At 42.8% G+C, this 18,575-nt stretch overlaps 1 protein-coding gene across 1 annotated transcript in view; it reads left to right on the forward strand.

Annotated features, from left to right (window-relative positions):
* Positions 1–18,575, forward strand: part of LOC125637939 (E3 ubiquitin-protein ligase rnf213-alpha) — a 144,942-nt gene that overhangs the window by 41,394 nt on the left and 84,973 nt on the right. The window contains exons 11-19 of the mRNA XM_075130130.1: positions 7,208–7,330; positions 7,410–7,508; positions 9,068–9,190; positions 10,039–10,243; positions 10,913–11,092; positions 11,694–11,825; positions 12,579–13,165; positions 14,441–14,606; positions 15,648–15,865. Coding sequence (XP_074986231.1) covers positions 7,208–7,330; positions 7,410–7,508; positions 9,068–9,190; positions 10,039–10,243; positions 10,913–11,092; positions 11,694–11,825; positions 12,579–13,165; positions 14,441–14,606; positions 15,648–15,865 — 1,833 coding nt within the window. The remainder of the gene's footprint in view (positions 1–7,207; positions 7,331–7,409; positions 7,509–9,067; positions 9,191–10,038; positions 10,244–10,912; positions 11,093–11,693; positions 11,826–12,578; positions 13,166–14,440; positions 14,607–15,647; positions 15,866–18,575) is intronic.

Here is an 18,575-nt window from a genome sequence, read left to right on the forward strand (position 1 = left end):
ACATTGGAGTGCCCTGCCGGGCGTCACTCGAGGAAGCACCTGGGTCCTCACCGCAGAAATAATAATAATAAAAAAAACCCCACAGCCGTCCCGTGGATAATAATAGCACCGGCTGTGCTGTCAGCGTCTGGCGCTTCGGTGGCTGGGAGCTCCAGCGCTGCTGCAGACAGAGACTTCAGAGCCCCGTGCCTCCATGCCGCAATCCACAGTCGCTCCACAGGCAGGCATCCAGTGCCGGCACCAGCTATGCTGTCAGCGCCAGGAGCCGCGGTGGTGGAAAACCCCGGCACCGCTAGAGCCAGAGACGCTACAAGAGCCGGCTCCGACACAGGCACTAAGGGGAAACCGAAACCCTGTGCCTCTGCATCGCTACAAAAGGCGGCGTCTTCAAAGGTGCACCCAACACGCAGCACCACCTTCTCCTCCGCAGCCCTGGCTCTGACAAGGAGGCAGCCCCAGGGGCCAATCAAACCAGCACATCAGCAGTTCCTCAGACAGAGGGTTCTGGTATTCGGCTCTGCCCCTGATCCCTCTATTCGCGGTACCGATACGAGCATGAGACCCTCGGCATCAAGTCTCCCTGCGTCCCCAGCATCACTCGCTGTCTCGCTCCTTATTTGAAGGAGGAAGATGAGGAAGAACAGGGAGTATTTCCCCCTCGGTTCCTATCCATCAGGAGTCAGTCAACCCAGGAGTCTCTCCTGGGGCATATTATGCTGTCTCCGGGTACTTACAGTGGTATGGGGACCCTCTATGCTGCTCCCATCCCCATGGGCATACTGGCCTCCATGGGTCATATGCCCCACACAAGGGGGGACTGCCCGCCACGGCCAGACCCAGCACACAGTAATTCCCAACAGCTTCTGTACCAATATCCTCAGTGGTACCGGGGAAAGAGGAGGAACATCTCCACCCCTGCAGAGGACATCACCTACCCACTTGCCATCATTGTCCACAGAGGACACTTTTATGCCTCCCCCCCAATATAGGGGATGATTTCAGACTGTTCCATTGCTTATTTGAGAGAGTGGCCCTCTCTGGACATCTCCCTTGAGGAGGTCCCCATGATACAGCATGGGCTAGTGGATTTTTTGCATACATCCATTTTGTTAAAAAAAAAAGTTGCCCTTCACATGAATGAGGCACTGATGGACCCTGTAGGGGTCATTCTGTGGACCCCTGCGGCTGCCCCTCCAGCTGTCGGGAGGTCCGACAGGAGGTGTATACCAACAAAGGGTGTGGACTTCGCATCCAGTGCCTAATTTCTTAGTGATAGACACAGTCCAGTGAGGTGGCATGCAACAACAGCCCTGAAACACAACTCATGATAAGGACTGGAAAAGACTTGATCAGCTTTGGCAATAAGGCTTACTCCTTGGCTACCCCTCACCTCCGCAAAGCCAACTATGCGACATTACTAACAAAATACAACTATACAAACTACACAAAAATGTCCGAATTGATTAATTTTATTGCCAAGGACAAGGGAGAACAGTTCACAGCACTTGATTCTGAGGACAGGGCTGCAACATCTATGTCGATGGTGGTTGTAATGAGAAGTGCCTCATGGCTCTATCTTTCTGGCTTCCCCGAAGAGGTGCAATTCACGGTGAAAGACTTGCCAGCCCAAATTATTCGCCAAAAAGACAGGCGACTCACTCCATTCACTCACGAGCGACTCTCCGATCCTTGGGAACCTATAACCCCAAACCGAAGAGGAAACAGAGGAATTACTTTACATCCCAATGATACCATCCACCAATGTATTCACAACAACAGTGGTGATTTGATTCACAGGGTTGCAGACACAGGCCCTGAGGGGACAACAATCTACTTCTCAAGTTGCTGCATCCCAACCATCAACTTCCCCTAACAAGAATTCCAGTGGTTGGAGACCAATGTTCGACCTCCAATAATTCAACAAGTTTGTCAGAAACACAATGATTCAAAATGGTCATACTATACACTATAAGCAACTGCCTGCTAAAAGTGTCAACCCAGCAGACAGCATTGCAAGCCACCGAAGAGGTGGTAACCCTCTTCATGAATCTGGGCTTCCTAATAAATACTGGCCAGCCCACTCTCACAACAGTGCAAGAGCTGGACTTCATTGGGGCCCACCTCAACTCTATCAAGGCTATAGCCTCACTACCAAGACAACATTCTCTCACTCTCACCAGCCTCATACCCACTGCATGAAATAGCCCACAGGTATCTGCCAGGACTTTCCTCCAACTCCTTAACCACACGGCAGCCACAACATTTGCTGTCAGACACACCAGATTAAACATCCGTTGTCTACAAGGAAGGCTACGTATCAACTTTGTTCCACACAGGCACAGCATAAACAAGCACCCCACAATATCGGGCAAAATAAAGGACCCCCTTCTCTGGTGGGCAAAACCGACCATCGTATGCACGGGGGCATCCTTCATTCAGACACAAATGCCTCATTCCTGGGATGCGGAGTACACCTGCACCCACATTCTATATAGGGCCACTGGTCCCCTGCGGAATCCCTTCGACATATAAACCTACTGGAACTTCAAGCTGTCCCCAACTCTTGCTCCCAGTTCCTGCCACTCATCACAGACAAGGCTATTTGAAGCCTTAGCTTGTATGTATTATATATACAGACAAGGGGAGCACACTCACAGTACCTCTGCGTGCAAGCCATAAAACCCTGACGATGGTGCATCAGACACAGTATCCACACCACCACAGCAGATACCCTCAGCAGACAAATTTCTCAGGACCGCGAAGGGAGCTCGACAACACAATAATCCAGCATGTATTTCAGCACTGGGGGTTCCCCACAGTAGATCTTTTATTAACTGCACAAAATACCAAACACCTTCGTTTTTGTGCCGGTGCAGGTCTCGGTGTGCAGTTGTTATGCGATGCATTCCTCCTCAAGTGGAACGCTCCCCTTCTCTATGCCTTCCCTCCGATTTCTCTCTTGAACCGAGTGATCCACAAGATCATGCTGGATGGTCCACAGTAATTCTACTATCATGATGATCTCACCAAACCATGGTATCCTTACCCCCTCAGCATGACCATGCATCCATGAATCGCACTCCCACTTCTGTCTCACACGTTGTTCCAGGATTGAGGCCGTGTCCTGCATCCACAGAAACTCCATCTCAGAGCTTGGCTCCTCCATGGCTCATGGAACCTGAACTGACCTGTTCAGAGGCAGTACAAAATATAGTTACACAGTTGAACAGAAATGAACTGTTGCCCATACACCCTAAAGGGTGAGATGAGTTAAGGCCTGGTGCCAACTAAAATGGATGACTTCCATCCTAGGGACATTACCCTCTATACTTCATTACCTATTAGAACTCAAATAGTCAGACCTATCCATGAGCTCAATAAGTCCATCTACCTACCATCACAACATTCCACCCCAAAGTGGATTGCCATCCCGTCTTTACCCATCTACTGACCCAATGTTTCCTCAGAGGACTCAATAATGCCTACCCTGAACTACGTGAGCCTACTACACCATGGGACCTGAACCTGGTCCTTCGAACCATCACCTCTTCCCCATGTGAACCCAGGACGACATAATCACTGCTACACCATTCTACGAAAGTAGCATTTCTTGTGGCAATGACATCTGTCAGACATGGTCTCCCATGTTTAAGTTCTGGTCTCCCATGTTTAAGAAGGATGAATTCAAACTGGAACAGGTACAAAGAAGGGCTACTAGGATGATCTGAGGAATGGAAAACTTGTCTTATGAAAGGAGACTTAAGGAGCTTGGCTTGTTTAGCCTAACTAAAAGAAGGTTGAGGGGAGATGTGATTGCTCTCTATAAATATATCAGAGGGATAAATACCAGAGAGGGAGAGGAATTATTTAAGCTCAGTACCAATGTGGACACAAGAACAAATGGATATAAACTGGCCATCAGGAAGTTTAGACTTGAAATTAGACGAAGGTTTCTAACCATCAGAGGAGTAAAGTTTTGGAATACCTTCCAAGGGAAGCAGTGGGGGCAAAAGATCTACTTGGCTTTAAGATTAAACTCGATAAGTTTATGGAGGAGATGGTATGATGGGATAACATGGTTTTAGTAATAGGCTTAATGGCCTGTGATGGGATGTTAGATGGGGTGGGATCTGAGTTACCCAGGAAAGAATTTTTCTATAATGACTGGCTGGTGAATCTTACCCACATGCTCAGAGTTTAGCTGATCGCCATATTTGGGGTCGGGAAGGAATTTTCCTCCAGGGCAGATTGGAAGAGGCCCTGGAGGTTTTTCGCCTTCCTCTGTAGCATGGGGCACAGGTCACTTGCTGGAGGATTCTCTGCTCCTTGAAGTCTTTAAACCATGATTTGAGGACTTCAATAGCTCAGAGATAGGTGAGAGGTTTTTCGCAGGAGTGGGTGGGTGAAATTCTGTGGCCTGCGTTGTGCAGGAGGTCAGACTAGATGATCATAATGGTCCCTTCTGACCTTAGTATCTATGAAAAACATGTGGGAGCACTGTGGGCTTTCATGGCGGAACCCCCATACATGGTCTTCTTTGAGGATAAAGCCTCCCTCAGACCACACCCCTAAACCTCACACAGATAGAACACATTACACACTCCATAATTTGATGTTCGGAGGGCATTGGCTTCTTATATAGACAGGACTAAACCATCCCATAAATCACCCAGACTGTTTCTACCCATCACTGAATGCTCCAAAAGGAGCACCATCTCTAAACAAAGACTTTCCATGTAGATCCATAATCACACAAAACCCTGCTATCATCAGTGTGACTGCCAATCCCTCATGGGGATTCACTCACGTCCCACTAGAGCCTTATCAGCCTCCATGGCTTCCCTGCATAATGTACCTATCACAGACATTTGTAGAGTTGCTGACTGGGCCTCAGCCCATACCTTTAGACAGCACTATGCCTTAGAGCAACAGGCAGCATCTGATACCTCCTTTGGATGCTCTCTGCTATCGGAGGTCATGACTTCAACTCCGAAGCCCCTCCTTCCATCAGAGGGCACTGCTCTGAAGTCACCTAAAGTGTAGCACCCACAGGGACAGCACTCGAAGAACAGAAGGTTACTCACCTTGTGCAGTAACTGAGGTTCTTCGAGATGTGTGTCCCTGTGGGTGCTCCACTACCCTCCCTCCTCCCCTCTACTTCAGAGTTTCCTTATTAGTCTCTTCAGTAGAGAAGGAACTGAGTGGGGGTTGGTCGCACAGTGTCGGTTAACTGCCTGCAGCAGCGCGAGACACGGACCACACATATGCGACCCAACCGGCACTGCTACTAAAAGTCTCCAATTATGAGCGCAGGGGTGCACGAACACCTAAAGTGGAGCACCCATAGGGACACACGTCTCGAAGAATCTCAGTTATTGCACAAGGTGAGTAACCTTGTCTTACCTTGTGCAGTAACGATGGTTCTTTGAGACGTGTGGCCCTGTGGGTGCTCTACTACTCACCCTCCTCCCCTCTACTTCGGAGTTCACACCACCGAGCTCTGCGGTAGAGAAGGAACGGAGGGGAAGGTCGGGGATGCGCGCGCTACAGGAGGTGACGATGGCTGCACAAGACGACTCCTGTGTGCGCCCTTCTCCCGACCAAGTACTGCTGCGAGAAATCTCTGATCTCTGGTGCAGGGATGCACAGACACCTAGAATGGAGCAACCACAGGGACACACATCTCGAAGAACCATCGTTCCTGTACAACTTCTTCTTACTCACCTTCTCAAAACTGTTGCTCTTCGAGATGTGTTGTTCACATCTATTCCAATACCCAACCTCCTCCCACTGTGTCGGAGTAGCCGGCAAGGAAGAACTGAAGTGGAGTCGGGTTGGCAGGGTTTTATATTGAGTGCCATGAAGGTGTCACTCCAAGGGGCTCCCCAACCAATCCAATTCATAGATTCATAGATTCATCTATATTAAGGTCAGAAGGGACCATTATGATCATCTAGTCTGACCTCCTGCACAACACAGGCCACAGAATTTCACCCACCACTCCTGCAAAAAACCTCTCACGTATGAATGTGCTACTGAAGTCCTCAAATCATGGTTTAAAGACTTCAAGGAGCAGAGAATCCTCCAGCAAGTTCCGATGGGAACTGCTAAGGGAAAAAGTTTCCGACGACCATGTATGTGATGCGCGCACACCTGATTGGAATGGACATGAGCAACACATCTCGAAAAACAACAGTTACGAGAAGGTGAGTAACCGTTTTTTTCTTCATACTTAATTTTTAGACGCAAGTCAAACTGGGGCAAAACAGGGTAGGGGGCAGTGATCCTTCCCCAAGTTTCACCCATAAACTAAATTCCATTCATGCACTTGTGACTCCAAAATGAGGTGCAACTCAGGAGATAGTGGAGAGCTTCACAATGTGACCCCCTCTCTCATCTCTTGGATGTTTTGATCAACAGTGAAATAGTTAACAATGTGGACATTTCAATTATGATTAGGCTTCAGTATTAACACTCCACTGAAACATCAAGAGAGACAGTTCCCAAGGACCTTCACCTGAGAGTGGTTGTGTGACTGGGATGGCATGCTAATGGTTCTGAGAGCTCTGATACCACAGTGAGGAGCATGGCCTAAGCAATCTGAAGACTCAGGCAGATGTCACATCAATTTACCAAAGTTTGTGGTGGATTCTCCCTATCACTAGCAATTTTTAAATCAAGATTGGATTTTTTTTTAAATACTCTAATTCAAACAGGAATTTATTTTGGGAAAGTTCTCTGGCCTGTGTTTACAGGAGATCAGACCAGATGGTGACAGTGGTCCCTTTTGACCTTTAAATCTATGAATCACACACAATTTGGAGGTTATGTTAGCACCCTTAACAGCTTAGAAGAATTACTTCATTTTTTAATGAAGTTTAAATTCTGAAACACAAGATGGCAACCCTAAAAAATTGTTTGCTCACTGAATTGCTTCAATTTGGCCCAATTTGATTCCTGGTTTCAGTTATTTTTTCCTGTAGCTTCCAGAGCTACTTAAACCTATAATTTCTCTATCATTTGCTAATGAGTTCTAAACAGCTGAATTTTCCAGTGACCTCATATTTAGGCTATTGAATAACAGCAAGTCTTGAAATGCAGTCTTGAAATTGGTGGCTTTCTTTTCAAGTGTTTGATTTAATGTCTATAAAGGAGATTAAAAGCAGGATTTGCTACTTCTGTAACTTGCTCTTTTTTTATCTTCAAGGAGTTTCAGGACCTTAGTCAGACCAGCAGGCTTGAGGAATTTGTGGATATAGCAAAATCATGGATCATGGAATTATTGCCCAAACCACATGATCAGGAAAATGCTTTTTTTCATGACATTGATGTGAGTCCAGAAAACCATTGAAACTGATTTCTTATTCCTCTTAAAAAATAGTCAACTGATAGGTTTGTTCTGTTCCTAGAAATGGCAGCAGCTCATTTCCGCTGGGCTGTTTTGTGATAAGTGGACACTTGGCTGGCGAAAACATATTAAATCTTTGTTTGCAGAGTGGATAGAAAAGGTGAGTTGACTAATTACAATAAAGACCTTGGGCAAGCTCTTTTCCTGAGAAGGCCAGGGCCCCCTTGTGTAGGGTGCTGCACAGATACAAATCAGACAACTTAAAATCTATGCACAAGGCAAGAGAGAACAGGATGGAGACACAGAGAGTTGGGGAAGCACAAGAGAGCTGTGAGATTATTATTACTGAAATAATAAGCAACGGTCACAGCGCACCAGCTACCTGTCCATGGGTGACAATCACAGCATCAGTTGTTTTTAAGGGAGCGATTTAGAGGAAGGTGGATTATGCGAAGTGAGGAGAAGAATGGGGACTGGCTGTGAAGGTCCTTGAAAGTATTGTTGAGGAACATTTGTGGTGAAAATTTTTTTTTACTGTAAAAACAGATGCAGTGATACCAGAACAATTTTGCAAATTCATGTTGATTTCACTAAATTGTTTTGGTTGGTTGAAAACAAAAAATCTACCCCCCGCAATGCTCCCCCGTTACAGGACACACTATAGACAGCTGCAATCCACAGGGGCCTGGGCTGGAACCCGGAGTAGAGGGCGGTCCCAGGTTCCCCCCATCCCCCCTACTCCCTATTTGATACAAGAGGAGGTGACCTGGACTGTGGGTCCCTCCAGAGGGGAAGGTCCCTGGCCTGTCCCCCGACCCATTAGGTGGGTCAGAAGAGACTGTGGGGACTGTTCTCCTCCTTTTCCCCATGCTGGCCAGTGATGAGGTTAGCTGAGTGAACAGCAGGTTTGTGCCACTAACAAAAGAGCCAAACTGGGGGCTGCTGTGAACCTCTGAGGCGAGCAAATCCGCCAGAAAGCACAGAACCCACCAAGGCAGAGGAGGAACTTTGTCACAATACACAAGGAACAAATACCCAATAATGGGCTCTTCGGTCTAGCAGAGGAAGGTCTAACACAATCCAATGGCTGGAAGCTGAAGCTAGACAAATTCAGACTGGAAATAATGGGTAAATTTTTAACAGTGAGGGGAATTAACCACTGGAACAATTTACCAAGGACCGTGGTGGATTCTCCATCACTGGCAATTTTTAAATTGTTTGGATGTTTTTTGTAAGAAATCTGTTCTAGTTCAAATAGGAATTAATTCAGGGATATTCTCTAGCCTGTGTTACACAGAAGGTCAGACTAGATGATCACAATGGCCCTTCTGGCCTTGGAATCTATGACCTTCTTCCCCATGGTTTTTCAACCTGTGTCGTCATTTCCACCTGTGCAAAAGGAATGTAAATTGCTACCATCAGGGGGCATGTTCAGGTGTCATTTCACCCCCACTTGAAACTGAAGCAAATGATGTCCCACAGCACCAAGCAGGAGAGAATGAGCTCCATAATATTTAAGGGACTGATTTACTACCATGTTACCCCTGTCTTACACACCAAAATAATGATAGGCAGCTCCTCGGCTGGTATACGTTGGTGTGACTCCAATGTGACCCTGCTGATTTACACCAGCTGAGGATCTGACTCTGCATGTGCATTAAGAAAGGTTTTTCTGAGGGTACAAAAGACGGTTGCATAACAAATGTTTCCTTGTTCTAGGTGAACCATAAACACCTGTTTGATCACTACTTGACTTTTATTAGAAAGTACCAAGACACAGAACTGGAAAATGGCTTTTCACAACACATCGTTCAGAGGATCGAAAGTCTGACAAAAAGCGAGGTATAGCAGAATCTCTCTCTCCTCATGTGTAGGAGCTGCCTGACCTTCACTGAACAAAGGGTCCAGAAGCCAGGAAATCCTGAGCGCTGTTCCCAACTCTGCCATGTTGGGTGGCTTTGTGCGTACTTATTGTACACTTTAGGGGAACACTTACAAATAGATTCTAAAAGGTTACTAAATGATTAATAGATGTTGTTAGTAGAACTGGGCAATTTTGGGGGAGGGGATGAATAGATTTTTTTGGCCAAAATGTGCATTTTTTGGAGCTCCAAAACTATTCACAATTTTGGATTGAATTCAACAAGTAGTTTAGGACAAAAACAAACAAACAACAACCTGAAAAAAATTATAAAAGTTGAAACATTTTGACTTTTTCAAAACATTGCGACTTTTTATTTTTAAATTTGGCCAATTAAAAAAACCACACATGCACACAAAGGTGTAAAACACCCCCAAAACAGCCAAACCAAAATGAAAACCTCAAAAACAGTGTCTAGTCAAGATGACTAAAATGTTTCAGTTGACTTAAAACAAATCATGTACCTTAAAAAAATAAACTTTGAGCCAACCAGGAACATATTATTTGATTCAAAATGTTATTTTTTGAGATTTGAATTCAATGAGAAATTTAATAAACAAAAAGTCCAAATCAAACTCAATTTTTTTTTAAGGTCAGCCCCTAAAACGCAAAATCCATTATTCCTTTAGCTCTACTTATGACATGTGACAGACATGAGTAGTATGTTACACATGGGTACAAAAACATCAGCAGATGTGAGAGATGGTGTGTGTGTGTGTGTGTGTGTAATATCTCTACCCATGTAGTTAGAAAATATTCTTTCTTACAGAAGTCAGAGTTGCGAGATATTCTTAGCAAATTTTCAAAGACGAACAAGCCAATCTTTGGACAAATCCTATCTATTATCATTGAAAAGATGTGGACTGAAGAATTGAATCAGATAGCGAATGCTAACCGGTTTGAAAAGAAGACAGCTGGCGTTCTCATAGGGCTGCTCAACTCCTCCATGGGCTGGGATATTATATCAGCTGTCCGTGAGTTTCTGTATGGACATTTTGTTCTGATGACCTCAGGATGGGTTCAGCTTATTGGGATCATAATTAAGTGAAAAGGAGTTGGCTGGGTGCCAAATCCCACTAGTCATCTATCTCTAGCTGTAGGTGCCTAAATGCCTTTGGAGATCTGGCCCTTAGGGACTTAGGACTAAAGCTGATTGAAACTTTTCAGACACAACTTTCTTTCAGAGAAAAATAGAGCAATAACTCAACATTTTACAAATTTGTGTCTGTTTCACCAATTATTTTGGTGGAGGAAGAAAACAAGAAAAAATTGAAATGTTTTGTTTTGACATTTTTGAAAAAAAAAGTTTCAATTTTTCAGTTTGAAACAACTGTATGTCTTGAAATTACCTTCAATTTTATAAAAATAAAATTGAAAAGATCATTAAAATGCCCAAAATCAAAACAATATTTTTCAACTTTCTGATTCACCACAAATTTCAAAAATATTCAAATTTGGATCTACTCAAAAAAATTTGAGTATGCAAAGACTTATCTTAATGCAGGTGAACGGTCCCAATGAAGTCAAGGATGTGAGAAACAGGTTAACATTTTCTTGGGTTTATTGTTAAAACAAAGAAGAAAACTCCAGTATGTGTTCTGAAATCGTCCCCAATATCTCACTATATTTTTTGTATTTTGCAGAAAAATCAAAGCAAAAAGGTCAAATTAAAATTAGCAAAGATGCACAACTGCTGATTTCAAAGGTATCTGAGTTGTTCTCCTTTGTGGGTCGCAGAGTATTTTCCGGAGACGTCCCATTCAACATGCTATCCGACATTCTACAACACACAGAAGAATTTGTCAAGATGCTGTGTCTCATTGGTAAATTTGCAGCTTCATACTTCTGACCCCAAAAGGCACCCAACATATTAATTTTTTTATGTAACAGTCAGAAAAGAAAAATGAGTATAAAATGCAAAACAATACATTATTACCACTTCTATGGAACATAAAACCAATTATTAATGGTAAATATAATATTCAAAGGCAGAGTCTTAAAATATGTTTTTTTAATTGGAATCAATTGTGTTAAATGTGATGGATTGACTTTTAATATTAAAACATTCTCTTCTTTATGTACATCTGATAGCAGTTGAATATTTGAAGTACCATTTATTTTAATAAATGCAGTTGAATTCTAAGCATTTACAATATTCAGTTTTGGCTCTTTATGCTGGTTTCATCAGAAGCTTCAATACTTCATGTTGCTTGCAGAAATCTTTGTATGACTAGTAAAAAGCTGAAGGACAGAAGTTTTCTTCCAAGTTGTGCCCCCAAAATAAGCTCCACCTACATCTCTGTGCTACTGTCTGAAGCTCTTTGCTGGCTCAGGCAGATATTTGTTCCTGCATCAGTTAAACTCCAGGGCAGCTTCCCCATATCATAGCAGTTGTCTCAAAAATCCTGTGTATCTCTTCTTCAGAGCCATCTTTCTCTCAATATATAAAGGAAGTGCTGGATGTCAGGGGAAAGGAGTTGGAGCAGCTGAAAAAACAAACAGAGGAAAGACGAGCATTTCTGCGTCTGTGCGGCTGCATCACGGACATCCTAAAAGGTACCATCCTGTTCTGTTCTCCTGTAGTACATAATAATGGAATTACTTACACACTCACTGGATTGCATCCTGGAAAGCAGCAACACTAGAAAGGGGTTGGGGTCCTGATGGAAATCAGCTGAACATGAGCTGCTAGTGCGATTCTGTGGCTTAGAGGGCAAACACAGTCCCGGGTTATGAGAAGGGGCATGTAAAGTAGGAGCAGGGCGATATTACCTCTGTATATGGCACTGGTGAGGCCATTACTGGATACTCTGTGTCCAGTTCTGGTGTCCATATTTCCAAAAGGATGTTGCCAAAATGAAAGGGTTCAGAAAAGAGCTTCAAGAATGGTTCGAGGTTTGGAAAACATGCCTCACAGTGAGAGAGTGAGGGAGCTCAACCTATTTGGCTTATCCAAGAGAAAGTTAAGAGGTAATGTGATCCTGGTCTATAAGGACCAACACAAGGAAGGAATAGCTGGGAGCAGAGGGGTCTTTACCCTCCAGACAAAGACAGAGCCAGACCGCTGGCTGGGAACTGAAGGGAGACAAATTTTGGCTGGGAATAAGGGGCCAGTGTTTATCAATCTAGTTGTCATGGCCATTTAATGGGCAAATGTTTTTCTAAAAGATCTGCTCTAGCAGGATTGTTTTGGGGAAGTTCTATGGCCTGTGTTACACAGATGGTCAGACTAGATAATTATGGCGATCCCTTCTGGCCTTGAAATCTATGAATTACATATTAATAAATCTGTATCCCCACACTGTTTAGTTGATGTAGGTGCCATGGAGCGAAGTGTTGATGACGATAAACAGAGCATTAAGGATCAGATACTGGTGAAGAAATACTCCGTAAGTGGAGAGGAGAAAAGTCAAGGTCTGCAGTCGAACCCACTTGTTAAACACAACGACATGGTTAGAAAAATTCATACCCTCCAGGAAAGCCAGTTCTTCCAGAAACTGTGGAAGCTGAAAGCTAAACTTGCCAAGGGTGATTTCCCAGACAAAGCCCTTCTTTCCCTGGATGAAGTGCAGAAAAACATTTACATCCCGGCCACGGGCGATTTTCAAAGCACCTATCAGACCCTTAAAGATTTTTCCATCCGCCTTGGTGACATTGAGAGACAGTTTGGAAAGCTGCTAATAGATGAACAGGTGCTCAGAAAGGAATTTAAAATCATGGAGAAGAGTGAGGGAGGACCTGGCAGCAAGTCTGAGTGGGCTGAGGCTGCAGTGGTTAAGATTAACAACTACGTGAAACTCTCCATGGTGGTGAAGAGAGCCAAAATGATAGATGAGCTACGAAGGACACTGGGACTCAATGGAGATTTCCGGCTCCTTGATGACCTGACAAAATACGTATGTAGGACTCTCATAAATATCATTAGAGTAATTGGTTAGACAAATGCAGTCTCGTTTTACACATCTACTCATTCTGATCTCATTTACTCAGGTGAAAGCCTGGAGTGACTCCATGGAAAATAGTGGAGTTCCAGTGATGTAAAAATGGCAAAAGAAAGATTAATTGTTTTTTTTTTAATTTTTCATATTATGTAGCTACTAGAAGCCGTAACCTGAGATCAGGGCCCTGTTAGGCCGGATGCTGCACAGGCTCACAGTGACAGAGATCTAGCCACCATTGCGCTAGGTGCTGCACAGACTTTCAGTCTTAGATTCACAAAGCTACTGAACTTTTAGGTGCCTAGAAAATCACAGGAACCACACTGCAATCCACATAGCTTGGGTTAGGGCCCAGGCTCCATATACAATGTGTGGAGAGATATAGGTGCCTATGAATATGATTCACAAAAGCCAGTACACAAGATGGGGAGCTACCTAAGCTAGTCAATGGGAGATGCCTACAACAGGGGTGTGGGCTGACCCTGACCCTCTCTCGGAGATAGGTGCCTAAGTCAGGGCTGCATGGAGGCACCTATCTCTGTCAGGGATCCACAGCTGGGAACCCTCTTAGAGGTTTCGGTGCCTAAGGCATTTTTGCAATAATTTTAGTCACATTAATAACAAAGGGTGTGAGTTAGAACCAATTCAGTTAATTCGGTGGACAGTTCGTTTCTTGGATAATAGTGGGCCAAGTCAAAAGTGACTTTAGCTAACTCAACTTTAGCCACTTTTATTCCAAAATGAGAGTGTCCACAAACAGACTTCCACCAAAATATTTAAATCGGTTCTAAGAACCTGATTTATTTAAACCAGTGCATGTTTGTGTGTATACCAGTCCTTATTATCTCATACAAATCCACAATAGTAAATCCAACTATGGCTGAGCAGACTTTTATAGACTCCCAGAGGATTATATTATTAACTGTTGCCAGCTTTAGGAAGCAGTGTTAAAGACTGTGTAGTAGGAGTGGCATGTACTTTTAATTTTGGATTTTCTGGGTTTCAGAGGTTTGCATTTCAGAGATTTAAATTTGGCCACTCCACATTCTAGAAGGGCACAAGGCAGCACTGGGCAACCTTAACTCTGCGTTAACAAAGTTTTGGGGGCAAGGACAGTCTTTTTCTCTGTGTTTGTACAGCTCAAAGTGCAACATAAACAATAAGTTAATTAAAATAAATGCTTGTCTCATTTCTTTGCTAAGACACATAATTTTTTATCTTATGTTTTAACAGGAAGACAAGGACTTCAAGGACAAGACTCTTGGTTATATGACCGATGATGTTATAAAAGTTCAAGATACTCTGAGTAATATCCCCAAGGGTGTGCTTGACTTCTTGAAGGAACTTCTTGAGTGTGCAAAGAAAGGCTTTACCTCTTGGATCAAAACTGTCATAAAAGGTGAAATTTATACCACTATTTATAAGCTAAGAAAGAACGTAGGGCCAATTGTGTAGCTCTTACTTGCTAGAGTTTGTAAGTCATCGTATTGTGGGTCGGAGATAGGATTGTTATTGTAATGTCTATGGTGATTTTCACGTGTATGAATTGTAACAGTTATAAAATATTGCTGAAAATTTCCCTAATTGGTGCTTCATGGTCTTTCTGAAGATCAAATTATCTTAAAGTTAGTTCTGTTTTCACGTAAGGGTTCTTTTCAATATTTCTGTGACTTTAACTAGAAAATAATCATGATCTTTGTGCAGCAATTTCCTTCTTTTTTTAGTAAAGAAAGCTAATAATGAGACTGTGGCACGCAGGGGTTGTCACTGGACATTTATATGTGTTGTGAAGAACCCTTGGACAGGCATTGGTTTGGGGTAGGGAATTATGAAATGAGCAAAATATTTTTCTCCCACGTATGTCGTAAGGTGTCCGGTAGCAGAGCGCTTTGTAAGGTCAGTAGGAAAGACATTACACGTTGCACTTGTAATGTTGCACTTTCTGAGCACAGTAAGAGGTGAGCTGCCAGAGAAGGTGCCCGTACTGTTGGTGGAAATGAGAAGAGATGTTTGAAAAGTGTTGGGATTTTCTCCTGCATGGAAAATAAATATCCGCTAAAAAATCTGTCTTTTGGCAACCAAAAACTTGTAGCTGAAAACTGCCAAAAATCTAAAAAATGAAAAATAAACAAAAATATTTTTCCAAGTTTTTGGTTTTCCAATAAAAAATAAAAAAATTCCAAGGAAAACAGAGACCTCCACAAAAAATGTGATTAGTCAAAAACACAATTTTATTTCTAAAAAAAGTTTTGATGGACCACCCCTAGATCTAAGATTTTATTCATTTGATGTAATTGGCATGTCCAAATGGAGCAACAACAGGGATTTTTCAGCTTTGGAGGGCAAAGACATTGTAAGTTTTGATTAAAACTATTTATAGATTCTGGAGCATTCTTAGATTGCTTGTTTTACACTCATTGGTGGATTTTTCTTCTTGCAGACAAAACAGAACTTCCTACATTTGTGGAGCTGGCGTCCATTTCTGCAGGAGAAAATGACATGGACATTGACAAAGTGAGGTTCTTCCGAGACGCTGTCTCTGCCTCTGTGCCCATCTTATTCGATTTGACTCCCGAATCAGGGTTTGAAGCTTTTTCCTCAGCTCTGAGTCCCATCAGAGACGCTGTAGAAAATGACAATAAACTTCCAAAGAAGCTAGTAAGTTTTTTACTGTTTTCTGCTCAAAGTAAATACCTTAAAGACACATTGTGATGTGATATTTGGTGGAATTTTAAAACAAGTAACTTTAGATGAAGGCTAGATGAAATTACTATGATGTGGGTGCACAATTGGTCGAAAGACCGTACTCAAAAAGTAGTTATCAATGGTTCACTTTCAAACTGGGAGGTTGTATCTAGTGAGGTCCTGCAGGTTCAGTACTATTCAATATTTTCATTAATGACTTTGATAATGGAGTAGAGATTGTGGTTATAAAATGTACAGATGATACCAAGCTGGGAGAGGTTGCAAGCACTTTGGAAGACAAGATTAGAAAACAAAATAACCTTGACAAATTGGAGAATTGGTCTGAAATCAACAAGATGAAATTCAGTCAAGACAAGTGCAAAGTACAACACTTAGGAAGGAAAAATCAAATGCGCAACTACAAAATGGGGAATAATTAGCAACGTGGTACGACTGCTGAAAAGGATGTGGGGGTTATAGCGAATCACAAATTGAGTGTGAGTCAACAATGTGATGCGGCTGCAAAAAAGGCTAATATAATTCAGGAGTGTTGTATGTAAGATATGGGAGGTAACAGCCCTGTTCTATTCAGCGCTGGTGAGCCCTCACTGGAGTACTGTCTCCAGTTCTGGGTGCCACACTTTAGGAGAGATGGACAAATTGGAGAGAGTCCAGAGGACAGCAACAAAAATTATAAAAGGTTTAGAAAACCTGACCTGTGAGAAAGGTTTTAAAAAATGGGTATGTTTAGTCTTGAGAAAATAAGACTGGGGCGGGGAGCACCTGAAAGCAGTTTTCAAATGTGTTATAAAGAAGACTGTAATCAACTGTCCTTCATGTCTGCTTGAGGTAAGACAAGAAGTAATGGATTTAATCTGCAGCAGGAGAGATTTAGGTTAGATATTAAGAAAAACTTTCTAGCTATAAGGATATTTAAGCTCTGGAATAGGCTTCCAAGGGAGCCCATCCTTGGAGGATGGAGCAGGTTTGGTAAACATTTGTCAGGGATGGTCCTGCCTCGGCACAGGAGGCTGGACTTGATGAACGCTTGAGGTCCCTTCCAGCCCTACATTTCTTTGATTCTATCAATTCCTGGGGTAAAATTTTCATAAATGTCTAATTGATTTAGGAGACTGTCACATTTTTAGAAGTGATTTAGGTACTTAGGAGCCTAATGCCACATTGAAATTCAGTGGGATTTAAGTTTCTAAATACAGCATGGCAATATTAGCTGAAAAATATATTTTTGAGGGCACCAAAATGGTGAATTCGCGCTAAATTTGGTGAATAGTTTTGACCAAAAAAATAGGAAAGGGTTTTTTTAAAAATTGAAATGGTCTTAACATTTCTATGTTTTGTTTCAGCCATTTTGAAACATTTTGTTTTGACTTCTCCTTTTGAAATGACATTTCATTTTAAAATTTAGCTAATTGAAATAAAAAAGGTAGAAAACACCCCCAAATGACCCAAAACTAAGCAAAACAAACAAACAAAATTTGTTTCAGATCAAATGAAACATTTTGTTCAATCCAAAACTAATTTTTTTTTGTTTTGGTGACTGTGACATGAGGGTACAATCCAGACTAATAAGTAGCTGTGTCACCCCTGCCCTCCAGCCTGGGGTGCCCTTTATACTGCTTTGCTACTGTGGCATCCAGCCTGGACTGCTCACAAACAGCCTCCAGCATGCAAATCACTCCCAGCTACGTCTGTGTGTGCTGCAGCCAGCCAGCCACTCCTTGGTTCTTACCAGCCTTGGTTATACTGCAGGGTGATTCCAACTTACTCCCAGTCTAAGATTCTCGCTCTCCTCCCCATCCCCCATGTATATCTTGTACTGCCCAGCCAGCACCCTCCTGGAAATACACATTTATATAAAGTTTGTATTTCTTTAATAGAAATAATATGCACCCATCTTGTTACTCCCAATGGAGTTTCCGGACAATTTAAACACATTGGATTAGGGGAAAAAAACAACAATAAAACAAGTTTATTGACCATAAAGAGAGAGATTTCAAATGAGTACAAGTAATGAGGCATAAAAGTCAGAAATGGTTATGAGAAAAATAAAGATAAAAACGTGACTAGTACCTAACTTAACAAACTGTTAAATTTAAAGCAAAGTTTTCTCACCACATTCTCTCAGAAGTCTTACTGACCAAACTTCTTAGGTTAGGACCCTTTTCCAGTTCAATGGCTGCTTCTTTTGTCCCTTCTGGTGCAGTGAACCGATGGGCAGGGGGCTAGGGGTGTCTTCGGGTGCTTGTCCCTCCTTTTTATAGTGTCAGCCCCCCCCTTGAGAAATATTTCCAGAGGAGATTCAGGAGACAAAGAGTCTGTGGAGAAGGATGTTTCCTGATGCTTTTCCTCACCTGTTTGAGGTTTCGTTGACTACCCTTCCTGCTTGATGACTCTGTTTACTGCTGAAATGCAAATTTAGCAGAGCACGCATTCCTTTGTTTGAGACAGGCCTGTTTGCCAACTTCGGCTGCGGTTTGGAACATGTGTTAATAACATTATACAATGAAATTTTGTAACTTCACATACAGTTTTGCCACACATAGTTTATTAGGACAGTATAGACCAGCAAATTATGAGTTTTCAGATGATACCTCACAAGGTATATTTTGTACAAACATTACAACAATGTGTAGAGTGTGGACACATGGGTACTTTCGGTCAC

Source organism: Caretta caretta, chromosome 6 (genome assembly GCF_965140235.1).
Source record: "Caretta caretta isolate rCarCar2 chromosome 6, rCarCar1.hap1, whole genome shotgun sequence".
Taxonomy (NCBI): domain Eukaryota; kingdom Metazoa; phylum Chordata; order Testudines; family Cheloniidae; genus Caretta; species Caretta caretta.